Raw genomic sequence first — 23,662 nt, 5'->3', positions numbered from 1 at the left:
CCCCCCACTGCCAGTTTCCCTCCCCGACCGCCCCCCCAGCCTATGCTCCCCTCACCCCCCGCTGCCAGTTTCCCTCCCCGACCGCCCCCCCCAGCCTGTGCTCCCCTCACCCCCCCGCTGCCAGTTTCCCTCCCCGACCGCCCCCCCAGCCTATGCTCCCCTCACCCCCCGCTGCCAGTTTCCCTCCCCGACCGCCCCCCCCAGCCTGTGCTCCCCTCACCCCCCCGCTGCCAGTTTCCCTCCCCGACCGCCCCCCCCAGCCTGTGCTCCCTTCGCCCCCCCCCATACAGTGTGACTGCTCCCCAGAGACTCTGAGGGGACAGGGGACTTAGTGCCCCCTGAGTTCCTATTGGCTGGAACATTCCCTGCCGTGGAAGGCTCTGGCCAATGGGAGCAAAGGGCGGGGCCTGGCCCCTCCCCACCGCATGTCAGTTAGGAGCAACTGCCATGGAATCTTCTAGAAATGTGTGTGTGTCGGGGGGGGGGGGAGGCCTTTCAGCCAATAAGAGCGCGGGGTTCCATGGTCCTGATCCCACCCACCCCCCTAGAATGCCCATCCCCCGAGCCTGTCCCCCCTATTGTCCCCCCCATGAAGCCCACTCCCCACTCTACTCCCCCACCCTCCCATAAACCCCCCCAGAACCCTCCCACGCTGCTCTCCCCACCCTCCTGAATGCCCCCCCCGGAACCAGTCCCCCCCCACTCTGCTCCCCCCACCATCCCATACGCCCCCCACAGACCCCTCCCACGCTGCTCTCCCCACCCCCCTGAATGCCCCCCCGAGCCAGTCCCCTCCACTCTGTTCTCCCCACCATCCTGTACAGCCCCCCCAGAACCCTCCCACGCTGCTCACTCCATCCCCCTGAATGCCCCCTCCCGGAGCCAGTCCCCCCCACTCTGCTCCATCCACCATCACATACGCCCCCCCACAGACCCCTCCCACACTGCTCACTCCATCCCCCTGGAGACAGTGCCCCCCACTCTGCTCCCCACACCATCCCGTACGCCCACCCAGAACCGTCCTACGCTGCTCTCCTCACCCCCTTGAACGTGCCCCCCGATCCCCCCACACACACACTGCTCCCCCATCACCGTCCTGAATGCCCCCTCCACAGTCCCCCCCTCAGCGTCCCCTGACACCTCCTCCAACCCCGCCCCACTCAGCCCCCTCCCTGCAGCCCAGGCCCCCGCCCCACCCTAGGGCAGGGATCCAGCCCTGAGCCTTGGTGGTCACTGGCAGCCACGGAGGAGGGACAGTTGCACACACAACCCAGACCCAACGTTCACTGCAAAGTTTAATAGGCAAAGCCGGGAAAGCCATGACACTCGCTGCCCCGTGCCCCTGGCCGGCCGGCCGCTGGGGACCGTCCTAGCTGCTCCCCGTCCCGATCCCCTGGCCTGGGCCCTCCAGCCGTCCTGTCCCTGAGAGACTCCCCAGGCCCAGCAACGAATCCTCTCCTCCAGCTCTGGCTGCGTCCAGCCTGCGGGAAGAGAAACTGTGGTCATGTAGGGCAGAGAATGTACTGCCAGCTACTGCACCCCACAGCAGGGGACACTGTGGGGCGCGGGGATTGCTCTATGTCTGTACAGCACCTGGCACAACCGGGCCCTGATCTCAGCGTGTTGATGCGCCACCATAACACGCAGAATAGGGGTGAAGATTTGGATGTGGCTAACATCCAAGTGCACAGAGATGGAGCTCTGCCAGCCCTTACCTGGCCTCTACTGGGATTTCATTCTGTCTGCAGCCTGCTCACTGCTGCCTCTGTGGAGACAAACGCCCACGCCATGATCAGCTGGGACCGTCCCGGCCCCGATGCCACGATTGAAACACGTGATTCTGCACAAGAGTAAATATCCCCCCAACTGCCCCGCTCCGCAGAAAGGCAAGTCAAGAGAAGCTATTAAGCAGAACTCCCTCATTAGAGTTGATCGGAATATGGGGCGGAGTTTCCATAGCAAATCACAACCTGCCCAATGGTTTTCCATTTCCATCTAAATTTTGACATTGGCTAAAAAAAAAATCACCCAGGAAACTGGAAAATCATGAAAAAAATTGCCAGATAATACAAACAGCGGCAAAACAAATGGGCTAAAAAAACGGTTAGTTGAAAATAATCGACCAAATTCGGGCTATAAAAATTGTCCAACCATCCACCCTCCCCATGAAATGGCTGAAAAATTAAACAAATTTTGACTAGGGCTGTCAAGCGATTAAAAAAATTAATCGCAATTAATCGCACTGTTAACCAATAATAGAATACCATTTATTGATGTATTTTTGGATGTTTTCTATATTTTCAAATATATTGATTTCAATGACAACACAAAACACAAAGTGTACAGTGCTCACTTTTTATTTTACTTTTATTACAAATATTTGCATAGTAAAAAACAAACAAAATAGTATTTTTCAATTCATCTCATACAAGTACTGTAGTGCAATCTCTTTACCATGACAGTTGAACTTACAAATGTAGAATTATGCACAAAAAAATAACTGCAATCAAAAATAAAACAATGTAAAACTTTCAAGCCTACAAGTCCACTCAGTCCTACTTCTTGTTCAGCCAATCGCTCAGACAGACAAGTTTCTTTACATTTGCAGGAGATCATGCTGCCCGCTTCTTGTTTACATTGCACCAGAAAGCGAGAACAGGCGTTCGCGTGGCACTGTTGTAGCCAGTGTCGCAAGATATTTATGTGCCAGATATGCTAAATGTTCGTAGGCCCCTTCATGCTTCAACCACCATTCCAGAGAACATACGGCCATGCTGATGACGGGTTCTGCTCGAGAACGATCCAAAGCAGAGCGGCCCGACGCATGTTCATTTTCACCATCTGAGTCAGATGCCACCAGCAGAAGGCTGATTTTCTTTTTCGGTGGTTCGGATTCTGTAGTTTCCACATCGGAGTGTTGCTCTTTTAAGACTTCTGAAAGCATGCTCCACCTTGTTCCTCTCAGATTTTGGATGGCACTTCAGATTCTTAAACCTTGGGTTAAGTGTGTAGCTAGCTTTAGAAATCTCACATTGGTACCTTCTTTGCGTTTTGTCAAATCTGTAGCGAAAGTGTTCTTAAAATGAACAACATGTGCTGGGTTATCATCCGAGACTGCTATAACATGAAATATATGGCAGAATGCAAGGGATATACGATTCTCCCCCAAGGATTTCAGTCAACATTTAATTAACGCATTATTTTTTTAACAAGCATCATCAGCACGGAAGCTTGTCCTCTGGAATGGTGGCCGAAGCATGAAGGGGCATATGAACATTTAGCATATCTGGCACGTACTTTTATAAGGTGAATTGAAAAATACTATTTTTGTTTAGCATTTTTACAGTGGAAATATGTGTAATAAAAATAAGAATATAAAATGAGCACTGTGCACTTTGTAGTCTGGGTTGTAATTGAAATAAATATATTTGAAAATGTAGAAAAATATCCAAAAATAGTTAATACATTTCAATTGGTATTCTATTGTTTAACAGTGTGATTAAAACTGTGATTAATATTTTTAATCATGATTCATTTTTTGGAGTTAATCGCGTGAGTTAACTGTGATTAATCAACAGCCCTAATTTTGACCAAAAATTGTCAAGAAACAAACAAAAAAATGTCCAAAGAAGAAAAAAAAGGCTGAAAATTGGGGAGGGGGGATAACCAAAAATTGGAAAACAAACAAAAATTGGCCTAAAAACCCTAAAACAATGGCTGAAAATTGAAACTAATGTTGACCAACAGTTGGCAAAAAACAAAATATTGGCTGAAAAGAATATTTTTGCCAGAAACTGCTGAAATGCACAGCAAGGGGAAGGGAATTGACCTGAAAACACAAAGAAGAAAAAAAACCGGCCGTGAGGGGGAAGGTCCCAGAACCCGGGGCCCGAATGGCTCTGCTGCAATTGTCTAGCCCGGCAGATGACCCAGGCCAGACGCAGGAGTTTGAGCTGGTGGAGATGCGCCACCAGGATCCTTCGCGGGCCTGTCTCATGAATGGGGGGTCCCAGGCAGGCTGGCAGGACTGGGGCGGGAGGGCCGAGACTGCTTGAGTCTAGCGCTGCAAAACCTGCGTGGATTGGGGCTCACGAGACGTGGGGCCAAATGCTGGGGGTTAATGCAGCGCGGGGAGCGGAGGGGGGCTGGTATACCGGGGTCCCCAGGGCCTAGAGGCTGCAGGAGGACATGTGAGGGTTGGGGTGTGCCTGTAGGGCTGCCCTGCATGGGTCGGGGGGGGGCTTGCTTTTCCTGTGGAGTTGGGGAGCAGACCCCCCCTCCACACAGCACTCAGGGCAAGGGGGTCCATCACAGCCCTGGGTAGCCCCCGGCCACTGCCACGCCCTGGTTCAGGTCCCTCACCCAAATGGGGCAGAGCAGAGGCATCACATGGCAGGGCTGTGCCCTGGTGGCGGGCAGGTGGCCACGCCAGGAGAGCGCCCCCAGGTCCCGGCTGGCCAGGGAACGCATTCAACAGGCCTCGTCTCTGTTCAGCATCGCAAGGGAAGCAAATCTCAAAACGCCCCCATGTTTCATGGAATGGAAGGCTGGTCCGGCCAGCCTGAGCTGGGTATGGAACCCAGGAGTCCTGCCCCCTCCCTCAACCCTACCCTGCTCTAATCACTAGACCCCGCCCCTCCCAGAGCCGGGGAGAGAACCCAGGAGTCCTGGCTCCCAGCTCTCCCTGCTCTAACCACTAGACCCCACTCCCCTCCTGGACTGATGAGAGAAGCTCCTGGCAACGGCCCAGACCTGAGCTAAGCTTAGGAAGTCTTGAGTCTCAAGAGCAGTGGGTAGGAGGAATGGGGGCGACCGTTGAGCCCCCAGGAAACACGGCTGCCTGTCCTAGAGAGAGGAGAGAGCATCCAGTCAGGATCTCTAGGGTCTCCTGGGCCCCTGTCCCTCTGCAGCCTCCTCCCCAGGCCCTCAGGGAGCGCAGTGCTCCCCTATACAGCCCAGCGGGGAGGAAACACAGCCCTACAGTGTAGTGGGGGAAACTGAGGCACGAGGCTTGACCCGGGGTCACAGAAAGTCAGTCTCAGACCGAGGACAGAACCCAGGAGTCCTGATTCCCAATGTCCCCACTCCCCTCCCAGAGCCGGGGGCAGAACCCAGGAGTCCTGCGGAAGCGGCCTCTGCTGAACACGCACAGCTGACGTGACGCGCTCCAGCCCCGCCTACCTGCTGGCGGGGTGCCCCACAGGGGGGTCCCGCTTGTCTTCCTGCCGACCTTTGCTCCGGCTCCTCGTGGTGCTGGGTCTGCTGGATCCCCAGCCCAGCTCCCCCTGTCTGTCCAGCTGCGAGGGCCGGGTGCTGCTGGGCCCCTGGCCCTTGGAGACTGCAGCTCTCGCATGGGGCGCCTGGCTCGAGGGGCTCTGGGAACGGGCCCCTCCTTCCTCCCTGGCCTGGCTTCGGCTCTGCTCCCCGGATCTCCCCAGGGAGGCTCTGCCCGGGGATGTGTCGCCGGCCTTTGTCCCCAGAGGAGCCCCGGAGCACGGGGAGCTGAGCCGACTTTTCCCCGCGCGGGGAGCTCTCTGAGCATCTGTCCTCGGGGTCCTGGCGCTGCTGAGAGACCCTGGCTCGGACTGTCCCACGGCCACCGACACCGTAGCCAGCTGTGAAGGGCCGGCGGCCACGGATGCTCTGGATTTCTCTGATGGGCCAGCGGCCACCGATGCTCTGGATTTCTCAGCAGAACCTGGAGCCACAGAGGCTCTGGATTTCTCAGCAGAACCTGGAGCCACAGAGGCTCTGGATTTCTCAGCAGAACCTGGAGCCACCGACGCTCTGGATTTCTCAGCAGAACCTGGAGCCACCGACGCTCTGGATTTCTCAGCAGAACCTGGAGCCACAGAGGCTCTGGATTTCTCAGCAGAACCTGGAGCCACCGACGCTCTGGATTTCTCAGCAGAACCTGGAGCCACCGACGCTCTGGATTTCTCAGCAGAACCTGGAGCCACAGAGGCTCTGGACTTCTTGGATGTCTCTCTAGATACATCATCGCCTTCCATGCCCAGAGCAGCCACGGCGCAGGGGGTCCCAGCCTCCCTCATGGCGCTCGGGGAGCTGATTCGACTTCCACTCTGGCTCCCCGCCTTGCTGCGCTCTCTAGATCCCCTGCCTGGCAGGCTCAGCTGGTCCCTCCCCGAGGGCTGGGCACTGCTCCGCGGCCCCAGCTCGGACGGACCCACGGCCACCGACACCGTGGCCATCTCCGAAGGGCCGGCAGCCACCGAGACTCTGGATCGCTCTGAAGGCCCAGCTGCTCCAGAATCTCTGGACACGGCGCTAGACCCTGGCTGGCTCAGCGTCCCCGTGGGGCTCCGGGAACGGGACCTGCCCTGCTCCGTGGAGGGGCTGGGGAGGCCCACTTGGGCTCGGCTCCTCTCCACGCTCGGCTCCCTGGATCTCCCGCCTGGCTCCATCTCTCTGCCCATCCCTGAGGGCTGGGCACTGCCCAGCCTGGAGGGACCCGCTGCCACCGACGCCGTGGCTACTGCCGAGCGCCCCACGCCCACGGAGGCCGTGGCCACCGCCGAGCGCCCCACGCCCACGGAGGCTCTGGATCGCTCGGGCGAGCTGGGAGCTGTGACGGCTCTAGATCCCCCAGACTGCGCCTTGGGCAATGGGCCGCTCTCCCGCTGTGGAGCCGCCCCGGAGCCAGCCGGGCCCTGCTCCCCGCTGCTCTCCATAGCTGAGGGTGCCACGGAGCTGGTCTCCTGGCTGCCCTGGCCCGACAGCTCCACCACGCCCGAGATGGTGACCCGCTTGGAGGGCTTAGAAGACAACTGCGTCTTGGCATCTTCCTGGCTTCTTCTCTTTGGGGAGGAGGGCACAGAGAATCAGACAGGGCTCGGGGCTGGGGGGCTCAGGGCAGAGGGTGCCGGGGGGGGGCGTGGGGGAGCTCAGGGCACGAGCGGTGCAGGGGATTATGGGGGATGGGAATGGTGCCAGCCCCCCTCCCCCAGCACATACCGTCCCCATGCCCTGGGGGCCCTACGCCGGAGGCAGATGTGGGCTCAGGCTCCGTGGCCTGCCTGGCCCTTCCCCAGGGGAGCTGGGTGGTGCCTGGGGACGGGGGCTCAGCCCCGGGGACCAAGGGCCGGCAAACTCGTCACACTGAGGGAGGCCGAATGGGAGGGGGCTGGATCCCACGTGTGATTCGCCTGGCTGAGCCCCCACCCAAGTGAGTCCCTACGTTCCCCCACCCGTCCTCGCCCCCCGCCCCCCGCCCGTTGCCGCCCGGCCCCCCCGGCCCCCCGTACCTGTCTCAGCTTCCCGCCCGTCAGCTTGTCCAGCGAGTTCGACAGGGCGCTGTAGATGGTCACGAAGGTGAGGCTACTCCTGTGCCTGGCTGAGGGGGTGACAGAGTGATGAGACCCGGGGCAGCCACACGGGGTACTGTGGGGCACGGGGTGAGGGAGTTCCGGCCAGGGGCGGCTCCAAGTTTTTTGCGGCCCCAAGCAAAAAAATTTTCCCGTGGCCCCCCCAAACTCCGCCCCTTCCCCCGTCCATTCCAACCCCTTCCCCAAATCCCCAGCCCCACCTCCTCCCCTGGGCACACCACATTTCCCCTCCTACCCCTCCGTCCCAGGAAAGCCTGGGAGGGACGGGGGAGAAGCGGAGCGGCAGCAGGCTCGGGGGAGCAGGCGGCAGTGGAGCGGAGGTGAGCTGGGGCGGGGGGAGCGGTTCCTTCGGCCCCCCCAGGGTTACTTCCTGCGGCCCTCCCCGCATCCCCCACCGCCGCAGCTCACCTCTGCTCAGGGCTGGCTCCCGGCTTTTTGCGCCCCAAGCAAAAAAAAAGGAGCCGGAGTGCCACCCCTTGGAAAGTGCCACCCCAAGCACATGCTTGGAGCGCTGGTGCCTAGAGCTGGCCCTGGTTCCGTCTCCCCAAGGTGCCCCTCCCCAGCGAGGAGTGCGGTGGGGTAGGGGGTGGGAACTTCCCTGGCTGTGGGAAGGAGAATTACCGCCATACCTGAACTCAGGGCCGATTTCAACTTCCCCTTCGACTCCAATCTCTGCTCCCTGTGGAGGAAGAATCACAGTTCAGTTTCCGGTGACCCGAATATCCTGGGATAGTCACGTTAGGGCCTCGGATAGGGGTGACGGTACCATCCCCCTCCCACGTCCTGCTCAGCGACAGTGGGGTACGGGCCACTGCCTCCCATTTGTAAAGCTCCAGCCCCTGCCCTTTAGGTGAATAGAGAATCCCCCTCAGTCGGGAGCAGTACGGTGCATAGGATACGGTGTCAGAGAAATCCGACCGCAGCCAGCAGAGGGCAGATAGTTTGCTTGCACTCACGCATACACACGGAGAGGGACTCTTCCTCTCCAGCAGGGGGCGACAGGGACACACACACACACACACACACACACACACACACACACACACGCTGAGACATGGCCCCTCTGGGGCAGGGCACAGGGGCTGCTCATACGGGGACCCCACACCCAGTGCTAGGATGCGACCCCTCTGGAATGGGGCACCGGGGCTGGTCATACTGGGAGCCCTCATCCAGCCCTGAGATGCGGCCCCTCTGGGGTGGGGCCTGGAGGCTGGTTATGTGTTTAACCGATTCCCCACTTACCTGGATGGCTTCTTGTGGCCGGTGCTGTTGGCGCTGGACCGGGCTTTGCCTTTGTCGCTTTCTCCAACTGTCGCCCTGGACCTCGTTCCCTGTCTCTTGGCTTGACCCAACCGGGACCTGCTCCGGCTCCTCTGCCCAGAGGGGCCCACGGTCAGGGCCACCGTGGCCCCCTCCGAAGGCCCCACACCCCCGGAGAGTTGAGATCTCTCCGGAGGTGCAGCAGCAGTCATGGGCGAGCTGGCTGGCTCTGGAAAGCTGGGAGCCCTGGAGCCACTGGGCCGCTCATGGGAGCTGGGGGTCATGGTGGCTCCCGTTGGCCCAGGCGCCGTACTAGATCCACGCTGGCTCTGGGAACGGGACCCGGCCTGCTCCATGGAGGGGCTGGCATGGCCCACCTGGGCTCGGCTCCTCTCCCCGGATCTCCCCGAGGGCTGGGCGCTGGCCAGCCTGGAAGGACCCGCTGCCACCGAAGCAGTGGACGGTAGGGAGCGCCCCACGCCCACGGAGGCGGTGCCCACTGCCGAGCGCCCCACGCCCACGGAGGCTCTAGATCGCTCGGGGGAGCTGGGAGCCGCGGTGGCTCTGGATGCCGCACTAGATCCACGCTGGCTCTGGGAACGGGACTTGCCCTGCTCCGTGGAGGGGCTGGCGAGGCCCAGCTGGGCTCGGCTCCTCTCCGTGCTGGGCTCCCTGGATCTCCTGCTCGGCTCCATCTCTTCGCCCATCCCTGAGGGCTGGGTGCTGGCCGGCTTGGAGGGACCCGCTGCTACCGATGCTGTGGCTACCGCCGAGCGCCCCATGCCCACGGAGGCAGTGCCCACTGCTGAGCGCTCCACGCCCACGGAGGTGGTGCCCACTGCCGAGCGCCCCACGCCCACGGAGGCGGTGCCCACTGCCGAGCGCCCCACGCCCATGGAGGCCGTGCCCACTGCTGAGCGCTCCACGCCCACGGAGGTGGTGCCCACTGCTGAGCGCCCCACGCCCATGGAGACGGTGCCCACCGCTGAGCGCCCCACGCCCACAGAGGCTCTAGATCGCTCGGGGGAGCTGGGAGCCGCCGCGGCTCCGGATGCCGCACTAGATCCACGCTGGCTCCGGGAACGGGACCTGCCCTGCTCCATGGAGGGGCTGGCGAGGCCCAGCTGGGCTCGGCTCCTCTCCGTGCTGGGCTCCCTGGATCTCCCGCCCGGCTCCATCTCTCCGCCCATCCCTGAGGGCTGGGTGCTGGCCGGCCTGGAGGGACCCGCTGCTGCCGATGCTGTGGCTACCGCCGAGCGCCCCACGCCCACGGAGGCGGTGCCCACTGCCGAGCGCCCCACACCCACGGAGGCTCTGGAGCGCTCGGGGGAGCCGGGAGCCGTGGCGGCTCTGGATGCCGCACTAGATCCATGCTGGCTCCGGGAACGGGACCTGCCCTGCTCCGTGGAGGGGCTGGCAAGGCCCAGCTGGGCTCGGCTCCTCTCCGTGCTGGGCTCCCTGGATCTCCCGCCCGGCTCCATCTCTCCGCCCATCCGTGAGGGCTGGGCGCTGGCCGGCCTGGAGGGACCCGCTGCTGCCGATGCTGTGGCCACCACCGAGCGCCCCACGCCCACGGAGGCGGTGCCCACCGCTGAGCGCCCCACGCCCACGGAGGCTCTAGATCGCTCGGGGGAGCCGGGAGCCGTGGTGGCTCTAGACCTGGCACTAGATCCAGGCTGGCTCGGGGTTCCTGCCGGGCTCTGGGAACCAGAGGGGATGGCCAGGCTCAGCTGGCCACGGTTCCTTTCTGCGCTCGGCTCCCCGGACACTGGGACCTGCTGTGGAGGGATCCTGGGGTAATGGCAGCTCTAACCACGAGACCCTCCTCCCCTCCCAGAGTCAGGGAGAGAACCCAGGCGTCCTGGATTCCAGCCCCGCCCCGCTCTAAGCACCAGACCCTCCTCCCCTCCCAGAGTTAGGGAGAGAACCCAGACGTCCTGGATTCCAGCCCCGCCCCGCTCTAACCACCAGACTGCCCTCCCTCCCAGAGTCAGGGAGAGAACCCAGGCGTCCTGGATTCCAGCCCCCACCCCGCTCTAAACACTAGACTGCACTGACACCTGTCCCACAGACAGCGACTGCATCACTCCATGCTCAGCAGCGCCCCCTAGGCCCCGTGAAGAGCAGGGCAGACGGGGAACCCCTCTGGACTAGTGTTAGGGGAAACACCCTTTCCCAGCACCCCCCATTCCCGGGAGACAAGGGTCCTCTGCCCAAGGCACAGCCCCCCTCAGCCCCTTAGGTTGCCACCGCCGCCCATCAGCCCTCACCTGCTTCCAGGGGCTGGCGACCTCCGCCCGGGAGCGGGAAAGACCATCAAGGAGTTGCATGGTGCTGGGGGAACATCTCACTGGGGCTGCTGGGAGACAGGAGGGGAGTGAGGGGCTGGATCCCGGCTGCCCCAGCCCCATCTCTGCCAGCAGGGGGCGCTGTGGGGGTGCCCTGATTCCGGTACCAGCCCATGCAGTACCTACCTATGCTGGGTGATGTGGGGCGTCCGGACCCCTGTCCCCCTACGCTCTGCCTGCAGAGAGAGAGCCCGGATCAGAACCGCCCGGTCTGTGTGGGAGGAGGGATGGCAGGGGCAGGCCCCCCGGCTGGCTGGGATCCTCCACAGATCTAAGAGCCCACGTACAGGGTCTCCCCAAACCCTCCCTGATCTTCCTCCGCGTCCCAGCCCCTGCCCATCCATGCTTCCCTGCACTGCGGGCTCAAGAGAGACATAGGGGAGCTATCGGCTGGAAAGACCTCCCTGCTCTAACCACGGGGCCCTGTTCCCCTCCCAGAGCTGGGGAGAGAACCCAGGAGTCCTGGCTCCCACCCACCTGATCTAACCACTAGCCCCCACTCCCCTCCCAGAGCTGGGGAGAGAACCCAAGAGTCCTGGCTCCCAGCCCCCCCTGCTCTAACCACTAGCCCCCACTCCCCTCCCAGAGCTGCAGAGAGAACCCAGGAGTCCTGGCTCCCAGCCCCCCCTGCTCTAACCACTAGCCCCCACTCCCCTCCCAGAGCTGGGGAGAGAACCCAGGAGTCCTGGCTCCCACCCACCTGATCTAACCACTAGACCCCAGTCCCCTCCCAGAGCTGGGGAGAGAACCCAGGAGTCCTGGCTCCCAGCCCCCCCACCCCACAGTCTCCGGCTGACCCAGCGGTACCTACGTGGAGGGTTGCTGCCCCCTGGTGGGGATGTCCGGGCTCTGCCTCCCGCTCGGCTGCCCCTGGCTGGGGGTCCGGCTCCTGCTGCTTGGGGGCTCCCCAAGTCGGGGTTTCAGGACCCTGGGCTCCTCCTCCTCCTGGATGGGCCACAGCCGCCGGCTGGGGGGCGGCTGGAGAGATGGGGGAGCAGGGATGGAGAGATGGGGTTGGCCCAGCAGAACAGGATGTGCCCCCCACCCTGTGCCCCATATGTTGCCCTGCACTCCCCACACAGCGCTCCCTCCTGTCCACTCCGCAGCCACTGACCCCATGCTCCTCACCCCCCACGTTGCCCAGCCGGGTCCCCCTGGTGCCAACATCCTCCCCGCCCCCTGCCCCCCCCAGCCCATACACCCCACGCCCGCCATGGGCCTGACGACTCCACGTTGCCCCCAGCTGACCTTGGCGCTGTGCCCGCGCAGGTCGGCGGTGTGCCAGGAGGGGATGCTGGCCCAGCTGTCCGAGGGGGCCCTCAGCAGGTAGATGAGGCGTAGCCAGCGGGCGAAGAGCGGGCGCTCCTCCCCCCGGGGGGCACAGAGCTGCAGGTAGTAGACACGCCCCGTGGCCAGGCGCAACTTCAGCCGCTGCTCCCCCAGGTCATGCAGGTAGAGGCTCACCAGCTCCAGTGGGATCAGCCTGCCGGGGTCGGGGGGTCAGCCGGACGCCTGGGTTCCAGCCCTATTCGAGGAGGGGGGCCTAGTGGTTGGGGGGGGCTGGGAGCCAGGATTCCTGGGGTGTTTCCCTGGCTCTGGGAGGGGAATGGGGTCTAGTGGTTAGAGCAGGGAGGCCTGGGATCTGTTCACACAGCACTGAGATGCAGCCACCTCTGGGGTGGGGCGCCAGGGCTGTTCATGCAGCTGCCATTAGCAGAACACAGAGTTTTTCCTGCCCTTGACTCACAGACCAGGCCCGGCTCCCAGCTTACATTGGCCTGGCTGCAGCAGGGCGCCCCCTAGTGCCACCTGGGGCATTGAGCCCTGACTGCTGCGAAGGGCGCCCCCTGCTGGCACTCACCGGGTCAGCTCCAGCCCCGGCCGGACGTGAGCCCCCCTGGAGCACAACGGCTCCCCCTGGGGCCTCTCCGTGGGGCGGGCGATGATCATGACGTCGGGCAGGAGCAGGGCGGGGCTGGTGGCGGCGATGCCCAGGGTCACCAGGCTGGCGCGGTTGTGCAGATCCACCAGCTCGCCCCGCTTGGTCACCTGCAAGACGGGGCAGGGGAGGCTTAGTGGGGGGTCCCAGGCACCAGCCCCCACTGGATCACACACCCCTCTCCCCAGGCAGCAGGACTAGAACCCGCGGCTTCCGGCCCCGCCAGGGAGAGGCCTTGGCCCTGGGCCTGCCGGAGCCCAGCCAAGGTGCAGGGAGGGGGCAAGGAGCAGCCTAGAGAGGGCGCCCTGGAGCTGCCCCGATCCCCCCACCAGCAGGGGGCAGCACTCACCTGCAGGAAGTTGCTCTCAAAGAGGGGGGCGGGGCACAAGGGGTTGTACTCCCCCCGCCCCAGCAGCTTCTGCAGCTCCCCGATGACCGGGATCCAGCCGGCGAAGGCGAAGTCGCTGATGCATTCGGGGAAGGGGTGCGGACTCCTCCGCACGATGCCTAGGGGGGAAGTCAGCGAGAGGAGAACCCAGGAGTCCTGGCTCCCAGCCCCCCTGCTCTAACCACTAGACCCCAGTCCCGTCCCAGAGCTGGGGAGAGAACCCAGGAGTCCTGGCTCCCAGCCCCCCTGCTCTAACCACTAGACCCCACTCCTGTCCCAGAGCCGGGGAGAGAACCCAGGAGTCCTGGCTCCCAGCCCCCCTGCTCTAACCACTAGACCCCACTCCTCATAGACTCATAGACTCATAGACTTTAAGGTCAGAAGGGACCATTATGATCATCTGGTCTGACCCCCTGCATGCTGCAGGCCATAAAACCGTCCCTACCCCTTCCCTGGACTCTGCTGTTGAAGTCCCCAATCCTGTGTTTTAGTGACTTCAATTGGCAGAGACCCTCCTGCTAGTGATCCCTGCCCCATGCTGCGGAGGAAGGCGAAAAACCTCCAGAGGCTCAGCCAATCTACCCTGGAGGAAAATTCCTTCCCGACCCCAAATGTGGCGATCATTAAGTCCCCGAGCATATAGGCAAGAGTCTCCAGCCTGACCCCTGTCAGCCATTATACTATTTACCTACCATTGCTTGGCTTTCCTTGACTACTATGTTTTACCATTAAACCATTCCCTCCATAAATTTATCTAACTTAATCTTAAAACCAGACAGGTCCGTCGCCCCCACCGTTTCCCTCGGAAGGCCGTTCCAATATTTCACCCCTCTGACGGTCAGAAACCTTCGTCTAATTTCAAGCCTGAACTTCCCCACGGCCAGTTTATATCCATTCGTTCTCGTATCCACATTAGTACTAAGCTGGAATAATTCTTCTCCCTCCCTTGTATTTATCCCTCTAATATATTTAAAGATAGCAATCATATCCCCCCTCAGCCTTCGCTTTGTCAGACTAAACAACCCAAGCTCCTCTAGTCTCCTTTCATACGACAGGTTTTCCATTCCTCTGATCATCCTAGTGGCCCTTCTCTGTACCCGTTCCAGTTTGAGTTCATCTTTTTTAAACATGGGAGACCAGAACTGCACACAGTACTCCAAATGAGGTCTCACCAGCGCCTTGTACAACGGAAGCAGGACCTCCTTATCCCTACTAGATATACCTCGCCTAATGCATCCCAAGACAGCATTGGCTTTTTTCACCGCCACGTCGCATTGTCGACTCATAGTCATCCTGCGGTCTACAAGGACCCCTAGGTCCTTCTCCTCTTCCGTTACTTCTAACCAATGCGTCCCCAGCTTGTAACTAAAATTGTTATTAGTCATCCCTAAATGCATCACCTTACACTTTTTACTATTAAATTTCATCCTATTTCTGACACTCCAATTCACAAGCTCATTCAAGTCTCCCTGCAGGATATCCCTGTCCTCCTCCGAATTTACAACGCCTCCCACCTTCGTATCATCCGCAAACTTTATCAGCCCACTCCTGCAATCGGTTCCGAGGTCAGTTATAAATAGATTAAATAAAATGGGTCCCAAAACCGAACCTTGAGGCACTCCACTAGTAACCTCCCTCCAACCTGACAGTTCACCCTTTAATACGACCCGCTGCATTCTCCCCATTAACCAATTCCTTATCCACCTCTGGATTTTCATATCGATCCCCATGTTTTTCAGTTTAACCAATAATTCCTCATGGGGTACAGTATCAAACGCTTTACTGAAATCCAGGTATATTAGGTCCACCGCATTTCCCTTATCTAATAAATCCGTTACTTTCTCAAAGAAGGAGATCAGATTCGTTTGGCACGATCTGCCCTTCGTAAAACCATGTTGTAATTTATCGCATTTGCCATTAACTTCAAGGTCCTCAACTAGTTTCTCTTTCAGAATTTTCTCTAACACCTTGCACACTACAGATGTTAGACTAACAGGCCTGTAGTTACCCGGATCACTTTTTTTCCCTTTCTTGAAAATAGGAACCACATTAGCTATTCTCCAGTCTAACGGGACCACCCCCGAGTTTACAGATTCATTAAATATTATCGCTAATGGGCCTGCTATTTCCCGTGCCAATTCCTTCAATATTCTCGGATGAAGATCGTCCGGTCCTCCCGACTTAGCCCCATTAAGGCATTCAAGTTTTGTTTCTACCTTGGATACGGTAATCCCCCATCCTGAATGCCCCTCTGTAGTGGTGCTAGTATCCCTAATACCTTCATTGGCCTCATTAAACACCGATGCAAAATATTCATGGAGATATTGCGCCATGCCTAGATTGTCTTTAATCTCCTCTCCGGCAATAGTCTTCAGCGGTCCCACTTCTTCTTTCTTTGCTTTCTTCCTATTTATGTGGCTGTAAAACCTCTTACTATTGCTTTTAATTCCCCTCGCTAGGTCCAACTCTACACGGCCTTTGGCCTTTCTCACTCTATCTCTACATTCTCTGACTTCACTTAGGTACATTTCCTTACTGATCCCTCCCCTCTTCCACTCTTTGTACGCTTTCTGTTTTTTCCTAATCGCCCCTTTGAGTCGGTCGCTCATCCAGCTCGGTCTAAATCTCTTGCTTAGTAATCTTTTTCCCTTTTTGGGGATACAGGCCTCTGACAGCTCATGCATCTTTAACTTGAAGTAATCCCAGGCTTCTTCTGCCTTTAGATCCATTAATATGTTTGCCCAATCCACTTCCCTTACCAGTCCCCTTAATTTGTTAAAATTGGCCTTTTTAAAATTATAAACCCTAGTCTTTGACTTAATTCTGGTACTCTTTCCATTTAGTTTAAACCGAATTAGCTCATGATCACTGGAGCCCAAATTGTCCCCTACTACCACTTCCTCAACAAGGTCCTCACTACTTACCAGAATCAAATCTAAAATGGCCTCCCCCCTCGTCGGTTCAGTTACCACTTGATGGAGGAATTGATCCGCAAGCACATCTAGGAACATCTGAGCCCTGTTATTGCTACTAGCGTTTGTTCCCCAATCTATATCCGGGAAGTTAAAGTCCCCCATAATTACACAGTTTCTGTTAGTAATTACTTCTCTAAACACATTAAATAGTTCCTTATCCATATCCTGGGTCGATCCCGGCGGTCTATAGCACACTCCAAGCACTATCCCCGGAGAGGCTCTAGTAGTCCTATTACCCAGTGTGAGTATTGCCCAGATGGACTCTGTGTTATCTAATCCATCCACTATTATTTCTTTACAGCTTATCTCACTATTGACATACAATGCCACCCCCCCACCTTTACCTTTGTTCCAGTCTTTCCTAAACAGCGCATACCCCTCCATACCTGTGTTCCAGTCGTGACCGTCATTCCACCACGTTTCTGTTATTCCTACGATATCCGGTTTCAGCTCTTGGACCAAGAGCTCCAATTCCTCCATTTTATTACCTAGGCTTCTGGCATTGGTGTATAAACACCCTAATGTATGTCGTTTAGCCTGTCTCCCATTAGTAGCACTGTATGTTGCGGGCCTCCTTGCGTCCGTCCCCCGTCCCTCCTATGTCCAATCTCATCTCCCCGGCTATTTCTCCTCTCATTTTACTCACCTTTTCCATACTGGAATCTGGCGTGGAGATTAACTGTGCATCTCCCAACCTTCTCCCCAAACTTCCTAGTTTAAAGCTCTTTTGATAAGATGAGCCAGCCTCCCTCCCAGAAGTCTATTTCCTTCCCTACTCAGGTGAAGCCCATCCCGCGAGAACAGGTGTCTGTCCCCGAAAGCCTCCCAGTGGCCATACATCCCAAAGCCCTCCTTATAGCACCACTCTCTTAGCCAACTATTTATTCTCACAATCCTATCAGCCCTTTGCTGCCCTTCCCTCGGAACGGGCAGAATCCCACTAAAGATAATCTGAGCCTCTATCTCCTTGAGTGTCTTCCCCAGCCTGGCATAATCTCCCTTGATTCTCTCTAACGAGAACCTAGCCGTGTCATTTGTTCCTACATGAAGGATTATCAAGGGGTTCTTACCTGCTCCTGTCCCAGAGCCGGGGAGAGAACCCAGGAGTCCTGGCTCCCAGCCCCCCCGCTCTAACCACTAGACCCCACTCCCGTCCCAGAGCTGGAGAGAGAACCCAGGAGTCCTGGCTCCCAGCCCCCCTGCTCTAACCACTAGACCCCACTCCTGTCCCAGAGCCGGGGAGAGAACCCAGGAGTCCTGGCTCCCAGCCCCCCTGCTCTAACCACTAGACCCCACTCCCGTCCCAGAGCCGGGGAGAGAACCCAGGAGTCCTGCCCCCCTTACACGCCAGGCCCCATCCTCAGCCCACCTGGTGGATGCATCAGCATGGCCAGCTAGCTGGGTCAGGCTTGGCTTGTCGGAGTTGGGGGTCTCAGGAGGCCGAGATCGTGGGGCACGTCACGGCAGCAGCAGGGGTCCATGACTGCCAGTGCCCAGGGGCCCATGGCCCCAGCACAGGGTGCTCCCAGCATCAGTGCCCCCTGTTGGCAAGGCAGCATCACTGCCCCATGCTGCTCTGGGCCAGCCCGGAACCTCTGACCTGGGGCCTGGCATTGTGATATCAGCAGGCCCCTCCCCGCCCCAGGGCTTCCTCCAGCCCCCATCACCATGGCCTCTGGGTGCCTGACAAGCTGCAGGCTGTTTACCCACCATCACCCGCAAGGCAGGGCAGGGCTGCTCTACCCATTGCAGGGATGGGGAAACTGAGGCCCAGAGAGGCTACGTGACCAGCCTGGATGGGCAGGGAATTCCATCTGGTGGAGTGTCCCACAGCCCAAGTTAGTGTCCAGAAAAACAGGGCTAGCCCTCTCTCTGGGCTGGGAGCCAGGACGCCTGGGTTCTCTGGGAGGGGAGTGGAGTCTAGTGGTTAGAGCAGGGGGGACTGGGAGCCAGGACTCCTGAGTTCTCTCCCCAGCTCTGGGAGGGGAGTGGGGTCTAGTGGTTAGAGCAGGGGGGACTGGGAGCCAGGACTCCTGAGTTCTCTCCCCAGCTCTGGGAGGGAAGTGGGGGTCTAGTGGTTAGAGCGGAGGGGGGGCTGGGAGCTAGGACTCCTGGGTTCTTTCCCTGTTCTGGGAGGGGAGTGGGGTCTAGTGGTTAGAGCAGGGGGGACTGGGAGCCAGGACTCCTGGGTTCTCTCCCCAGCTCTGGGAGGAGAGTGGGGTCTAGTGGTTAGAGCAGGGGGGCTGGGAGCCAGGACTCCTGGGTTCTCTCCCCAGCTCTGGGAGGGGAGTGGGGTCTAGTGGTTAGAGCAGGGGGGCTGGGAGCCAGGACTCCTGGGTTCTTTCCCCAACTCTGGGAAGGGAATGGGGTCTGGGGGGCCAGCCAGGGACTCAGGGTTATCTCTGGGGAGGTTTCACCCATGCTGGGTTGATAACATTCAGCGGCCGGTACCCGTTCTGAATGGGTTAAAGCAACCTCCACCACGCCTTCCCCACCGTCTGGGCTCTCATTGGTCGGACAGGTAAAGGTGAGCAGGAAGAGGGGGGCGTGCGGCACAGCTGATTGGATAGCGCACACCTGGGGGCGGGGCTTAGGGGGTAGGCAGCGTCTCCTTTGATCTCAGCAGGTAGAGCGAATCTGAGTGACCTCGAGCCAGGCCCCGCCCACCATTGTGTGTGGGGGTTGGGAGCCAGGACGCCTGGGTTCTCTGCCCAGCTTTGGGAGGGGAGTGGGGGTTAATGGTTAGAAGGAGGGAGCCAGGACTCCTGGGTTCTCTCCCTGGCTCTGGGAGGGGAGCGGCATCTGGTGGTTAGAAGTGGGGGGAGGGCTGGGCGCCAGGAAGCCTGGGTTCTCTCCCCAACTAGGCGTGACCATCCCAGCCGCGCCCGTTGGCCTGTGGAGGGCAGGGAAGGGTTAACCCGGGTAGGGAGCGATACCTGCTGGGTCCCGCCCTGCCCCCCCCCTCCCCCCCCCCCACCACCACCACCAGCCGGGCCGGTTCTCAGTGCACCTGGCTGCCGCCTCCCTGCCCAGCGCCAGCCCGGATCCCTGCTGGGTCTCTGCCGCCCCCCCCCCCCCGCACCCCTCGGGACCTGCCCCCCGCCATGGCCTCGGGGGGGCTGGGCCGGTGCCGCCTGGCGCTGGGCCTGGCGCTGCTGCTGGACGGGGCGGGCATGGGGGCGCTGCTGACGGGCATCTTCGCCCGGCTGCGGGTGCGGGGCCAGGACTTCGGGGACCTGCTGATCTACTCGGGGGCGGTGCTGGTCTTCCTGAGCCTGCTGGGCTGGGTGCTCTGGTACACGGGCAACCTGGAGCTGGCGCCCGACGAGCTGGGGCGGGACTACGCTGCCAAGGGGGGCACCCTGGCCCGCCTCGCCCGCAAGATCTCCCGCCGCTGGTCCCGGCGCCAGCCCGGCCCGCTGGCCCTGGGCCCCGTCCGGGGGAGCCAGGGGCCCCCGCCCCGGGAGACGATCTAGAGGTAACCCTGCTCCCTGTGCCCCCAAACCCTGCTCCCTGTGCCCCCCAAACCCTGTCCCTGCTGCCCTGCCCCCTGTGGCCCCCAAGCCCTGCCCCGTGTGCCCCCCAAACCCTACCCCCAATCTCTGTCCCTGCTGCCCTGCCCCATGTGCCCCCAAACCCTGCCCACCAGCCCTGCCTTGTGTGTCCCCCAATTCCTGCCCCCAAACCTTGTCCCTGCTGCCCTCTCCCCGTGCCCCCCAAGCCATGCCCCCAAACCCCGCCCCTCGGGTCCCTCCAAACCCTGTCCACCCCTGACCCTGCCCACATTGTCCTTCTCCCCAAACCCTGCCCCCCTGGGAAAGGGCTGAGAGGGAACCCCAACCTCCCCTCCCCCCCAGCACAACCCCCACCCCAGTGCCACGTTCCCCCCATGCCTCCCCCCCCCCAATCATCTTCATCAAATTTTATGACTGTGGCTGGGAACTGGGCCCTGGTGCAGTGAGGGGGGGAGGCTGGTGTTGAGGGGGGGAAGGGGGACCCCAGGCCCCAGTGTGGAAAGGGGGGCGGGGAGTCAGGTCACTGGGCTTAGGGTGCTGTTCTGGGGGTGCAGGGGAGGACAGCTTAACCAAGGGGTGTGAAACATCTGGATGGGCCATTCTGATGGGTGGGGGGCATTGGCAGGGCCCCCTGATACAATTATCCCCCCCAACTCAGAGCCCCCCCCCTGTAGCTTATGACTGACTGTCCGTCTCTTCCAGATGCTTTTTGGGACAGAGCCCTGGAGGGGGCGAGTCGGATCGGGGATCCGTCTGGGACCAGCACCCCCCACCCCCTCGCTGATTCAGGGAGCACCCACGGGGCTACGAGACAGATGAACCGGCCCCAGGCCAGAGGGACAGAGATGTGGCTCCTCTGGGGTAGAGCACGGGGGCTGAGTATCCGGGGACCCCTTGCCCGGTGCTGGGACGGCAGAGCTTGGAGGCTGGGTGCTGTCTCCCCTGACCCAGCGAAGAGGCGTCTGTCGCATGGAAGTGTCATTTGTATTTAAAACACTTTTGTGTCTCAGGCCCACTGCTCTGTGCTTCCTTGTCCTGCGCTGCGAGTGGGGTCTAGTGGTTACAGCAGAGGCGGGGCTGGGAGCCAGGACGCCTGGGTTCTCTCCCTGGCTATGGGAGGGGAGTGAGGTCTAGTGGTTAGAGGGGAAAGGCCCCGTGTCCCATTTCTTGCCCCCGTTCTGGGGTGGAGCGCGGGGGCTGTGTATACAGGGATCTGGATGGGGGAAGGGAATGTGGGAACAGCATGTGCCCCACTCCCCAGCTGACCAGGAAAGAAGTAAGGGGGGGGGAAATTAACCCTTTATTGTATGAGGGGTGCAGCAGCCCAGGTGGGGGGGGGCTCCCCCCCAGCCTGTCCCTACTCTCCCCCCTCTTTTGGCTCTTCCTCCTGGTCACTCTCCTCCAGCAGCTTCGTCAGATAATCAGCCGCCTCTGCATCCGACGTTGACTTCGGCTTCCCAGTCTCCTTCCCTGCTGCCCGGGTGCCCTTCAGCCTGCTGTGGGGAGAACAGAGATAATGGGGGTGCTGGGAGCCAGGACTCCAGGGTTCTCTCCCTGGCTCTGGGAGGGGAGTGGGGCCTAGTGGTTAGAGCGGGGAGGGGCGGGTGCTGGGAGCCAGGACTCCAGGGTTCTCTCCCCGGCTCTGGGAGGGGAGTGGATTGGGGTATCTAGTGACCCAAATGGGAAAGGCCCCAGGCCCCATATCCCACCCCCCTGAGCCAGCCAGTCCCTGCCCTGGAGCAGGATGGGAGCCAGCACCCCCTGGAGGGAAAAGGCCCCATGCCCCATTTCCTGCCCCCCCTCAGGGAACCAGTCCCTGCCCTGGGGCTGGATGGAGCTGGCACCCCATAGAGGGGAAAGGCCTCGGGTCCCTTACTGAGCTCTCAGCCAGGACTGGACTGTGTAGACAGGACACGGAGCCCAGGGCGGTTCTGCTCCAGCCGGTACCTACCAGGCGACGCAGACGCAGAGGAAGAGGCCGGCGGCCCCCACGCAGAGCCCCCCCAGGATCCCGGCGTTCCGGCGCTGGCGCGGCGCTGCCAAGGAAAGGGAGGATTGGGGCAGCTTGGCATCCGCCAGCTGCTCTGAAGGGGGGGTGGCACTGCGGCTGGCTCTGGGGTTGACTGTGCGGGTGCAGCTGGCTCTGGGGTGGGGTGCGGGGGCTGGGTGTACAGAGCCCCATGGGGTGGATGCGGCTGGCTTTGGAGTGGGGTGTGGGTGTGTGTGGACAGAGCTCCACATGGGGGATGCGGCTGGCTCTGGGGTGGGGTGCAGGGGCCGGGTGAACAGAGCTCCACACGGGGGAGGCGGCTGGCTCTGGGGTGGGGTGCGGGGGCTGGGTGCACAGAGCTCCACACGGGGGATGCGGCTGGCTCTGGGGTGGGGTGCAGGGGCTGGGTGTACAGAGCTCCACACGGGGATGCGGCTGGCTCTGGGGTGGGGTGCGGGGGCTGGGTGTACAGAGCTCCACAGGGGGGAGGCGGCTGGCTCTGGGGTGGGGTGTGGGGGCTGGGTGCACAGAGCTCCACACGGGGGATGCGGCTGGCTCTGGGGTGGGGTGTGGGGGCTGGGTGCACAGAGCTCCACACGGGGGATGCGGCTGGCTCTGGGGTGGGGTGCGGGGGCTGGGTGCACAGAGCTCCACATGGGGGAGGCGGCTGGCTCTGGGGGGGTGGGGGGAAGCGCTGGCTCTGGGGCCGCTCACCATCGATGGCGCGGTGGAAGCAGGTGCCGTTGTCGTGGCAGCATTTCCTCTGCAGACACTGGCTGGGATAGAAGTTCTCGGCAGTGCCGCCGCAGGGTGTCCGCAGGGAGGGGTGCTGAGTGCAGGCTGAGGGGGGACCCCTGTTAGTGCCAGGTGCCCCCATCCCGTCCTGCTTCCCCCATCCTCCCAGGCCCTGTGTCCCTCTTCACCCCCCCCACCCGTTTGGGGTCCTGTTCATCCTTTGTGTTGCCACCAGGGAACTCCCTTGGTCTGCTCGGATCCCCATAGCAGGGGATGGGGAATGGGGGCTGAGGAGTAGGGGAAGGAAGCAGATGGGAGTTGGGGGGAAGGTGCGGGTTGGGGGCAGCATGGGGGAGGGGAGGAGGCGGGGCAGTGGGGAGGGGCAGGGCAGTGGGGGCGGGGTAGTTACTCACTCAGGGGTCTGAAGAAGCTGCCTATCCTTGTGGCACCTGTCAGGGGGGAGGGGCAGAGTTGAGACTGGCCCTGATCCTTCCCGGATGCCTGGGTCCCCCCATCCCCTCTCGCTTGTCCCTTCCCCACTCCCCCCTTTGGGGCTGGGAGCAGCCCTGCACAGGCTCCCCGGCTGCCTCCCCCACAAATCCTGCCCCCAAGGCTGGGAGCTGCAGGGTCTTCCAGGGACCAGTGCCTCATGCTGCCGTCCCGGATGCCTGGGTCCCATCCTAGGGGCCAGCCCCCCACTCACCAGCCCCCCCGACGCTCAGCGCCACCAGGAGGCAGAGCAGAGGCAGGGGCGGGCGGGGGCCAGAGCCCGTCTTCATCCCGAGCCCTTCACGGGCGGGGCAGGGGCAGGGGCAGCTCCCTCCCTGTGCCAGGAGCGCCCCCTGCAGGAAGCACACGGCGAAGACCCTCAGCACCGGGCGGGCAGGCTGCGCGCACCAGGGGGCGCCAGGCGGCGGGGCAGGGCCAGGGGCTCCGCCGTTCTGGAACCCGCCTCACAGAACCCAGGCGTTCTAGAGCCCCCGCGAGAGCGGCGTGGGAGTGGGGGGCTGGGCGAGCAGGGGCTGCGGGTCGGGAGTGAGGGGCACCAGCAGGGCTGGGGGGGAGCAGCTCACAGACTGGGGGCTGGATGGGAGCTGGTGCCCCCTAGAGGGGACAGGCCCCATGTCTCATTCCCTGCCCCCCTGAGCCAGCCAGTCCCCCCCTCC

At 61.2% G+C, this 23,662-nt stretch overlaps 3 protein-coding genes across 3 annotated transcripts in view; 1 reads left to right on the top strand and 2 right to left on the bottom strand.

Annotated features, from left to right (window-relative positions):
- Positions 1-5,177: 5,177 nt before the first annotated feature.
- Positions 5,178-19,362, bottom strand: LOC128826322 (mucin-19-like). The gene is made up of 11 exons (XM_054009570.1): positions 19,339-19,362; positions 13,243-13,437; positions 12,816-13,003; positions 12,203-12,437; positions 11,766-11,932; positions 11,081-11,130; positions 10,877-10,965; positions 8,589-10,384; positions 7,976-8,025; positions 7,266-7,354; positions 5,178-6,818 (listed from the first exon to the last, which is right to left on the bottom strand). Exons 1-11 carry the CDS (start codon positions 19,360-19,362, stop codon positions 5,178-5,180), a joined length of 4,524 nt encoding a protein of 1,507 aa, XP_053865545.1.
- Positions 19,243-20,782, top strand: TMEM238 (transmembrane protein 238). Its single transcript, XM_054009836.1, has 2 exons — positions 19,243-19,734; positions 20,474-20,782. The coding sequence occupies exon 1, from the start codon at positions 19,361-19,363 to the stop codon at positions 19,730-19,732; it is 372 nt and encodes a 123-aa protein (XP_053865811.1). The 5' UTR covers positions 19,243-19,360; the 3' UTR covers positions 19,733-19,734; positions 20,474-20,782.
- A 272-nt stretch (positions 20,783-21,054) lies between these two features.
- Positions 21,055-23,662, bottom strand: part of TMEM190 (transmembrane protein 190) — a 36,570-nt gene continuing 33,962 nt past the window's right edge. Inside the window, exons 4-7 of the mRNA XM_054009568.1 lie at positions 22,910-22,945; positions 22,476-22,601; positions 21,723-21,807; positions 21,055-21,267 (exon numbers count right to left, since the gene is read on the bottom strand). Of these exons, the coding sequence (XP_053865543.1) occupies positions 21,129-21,267; positions 21,723-21,807; positions 22,476-22,601; positions 22,910-22,945 (386 nt within the window). The 3' untranslated portion in view covers positions 21,055-21,128. The remainder of the gene's footprint in view (positions 21,268-21,722; positions 21,808-22,475; positions 22,602-22,909; positions 22,946-23,662) is intronic.

The sequence above is a fragment of the Malaclemys terrapin genome, chromosome 20 (genome assembly GCF_027887155.1).
Source record: "Malaclemys terrapin pileata isolate rMalTer1 chromosome 20, rMalTer1.hap1, whole genome shotgun sequence".
Classification (NCBI taxonomy): domain Eukaryota; kingdom Metazoa; phylum Chordata; order Testudines; family Emydidae; genus Malaclemys; species Malaclemys terrapin.
This window is presented reverse-complemented; position numbering and strand designations above follow the sequence as displayed.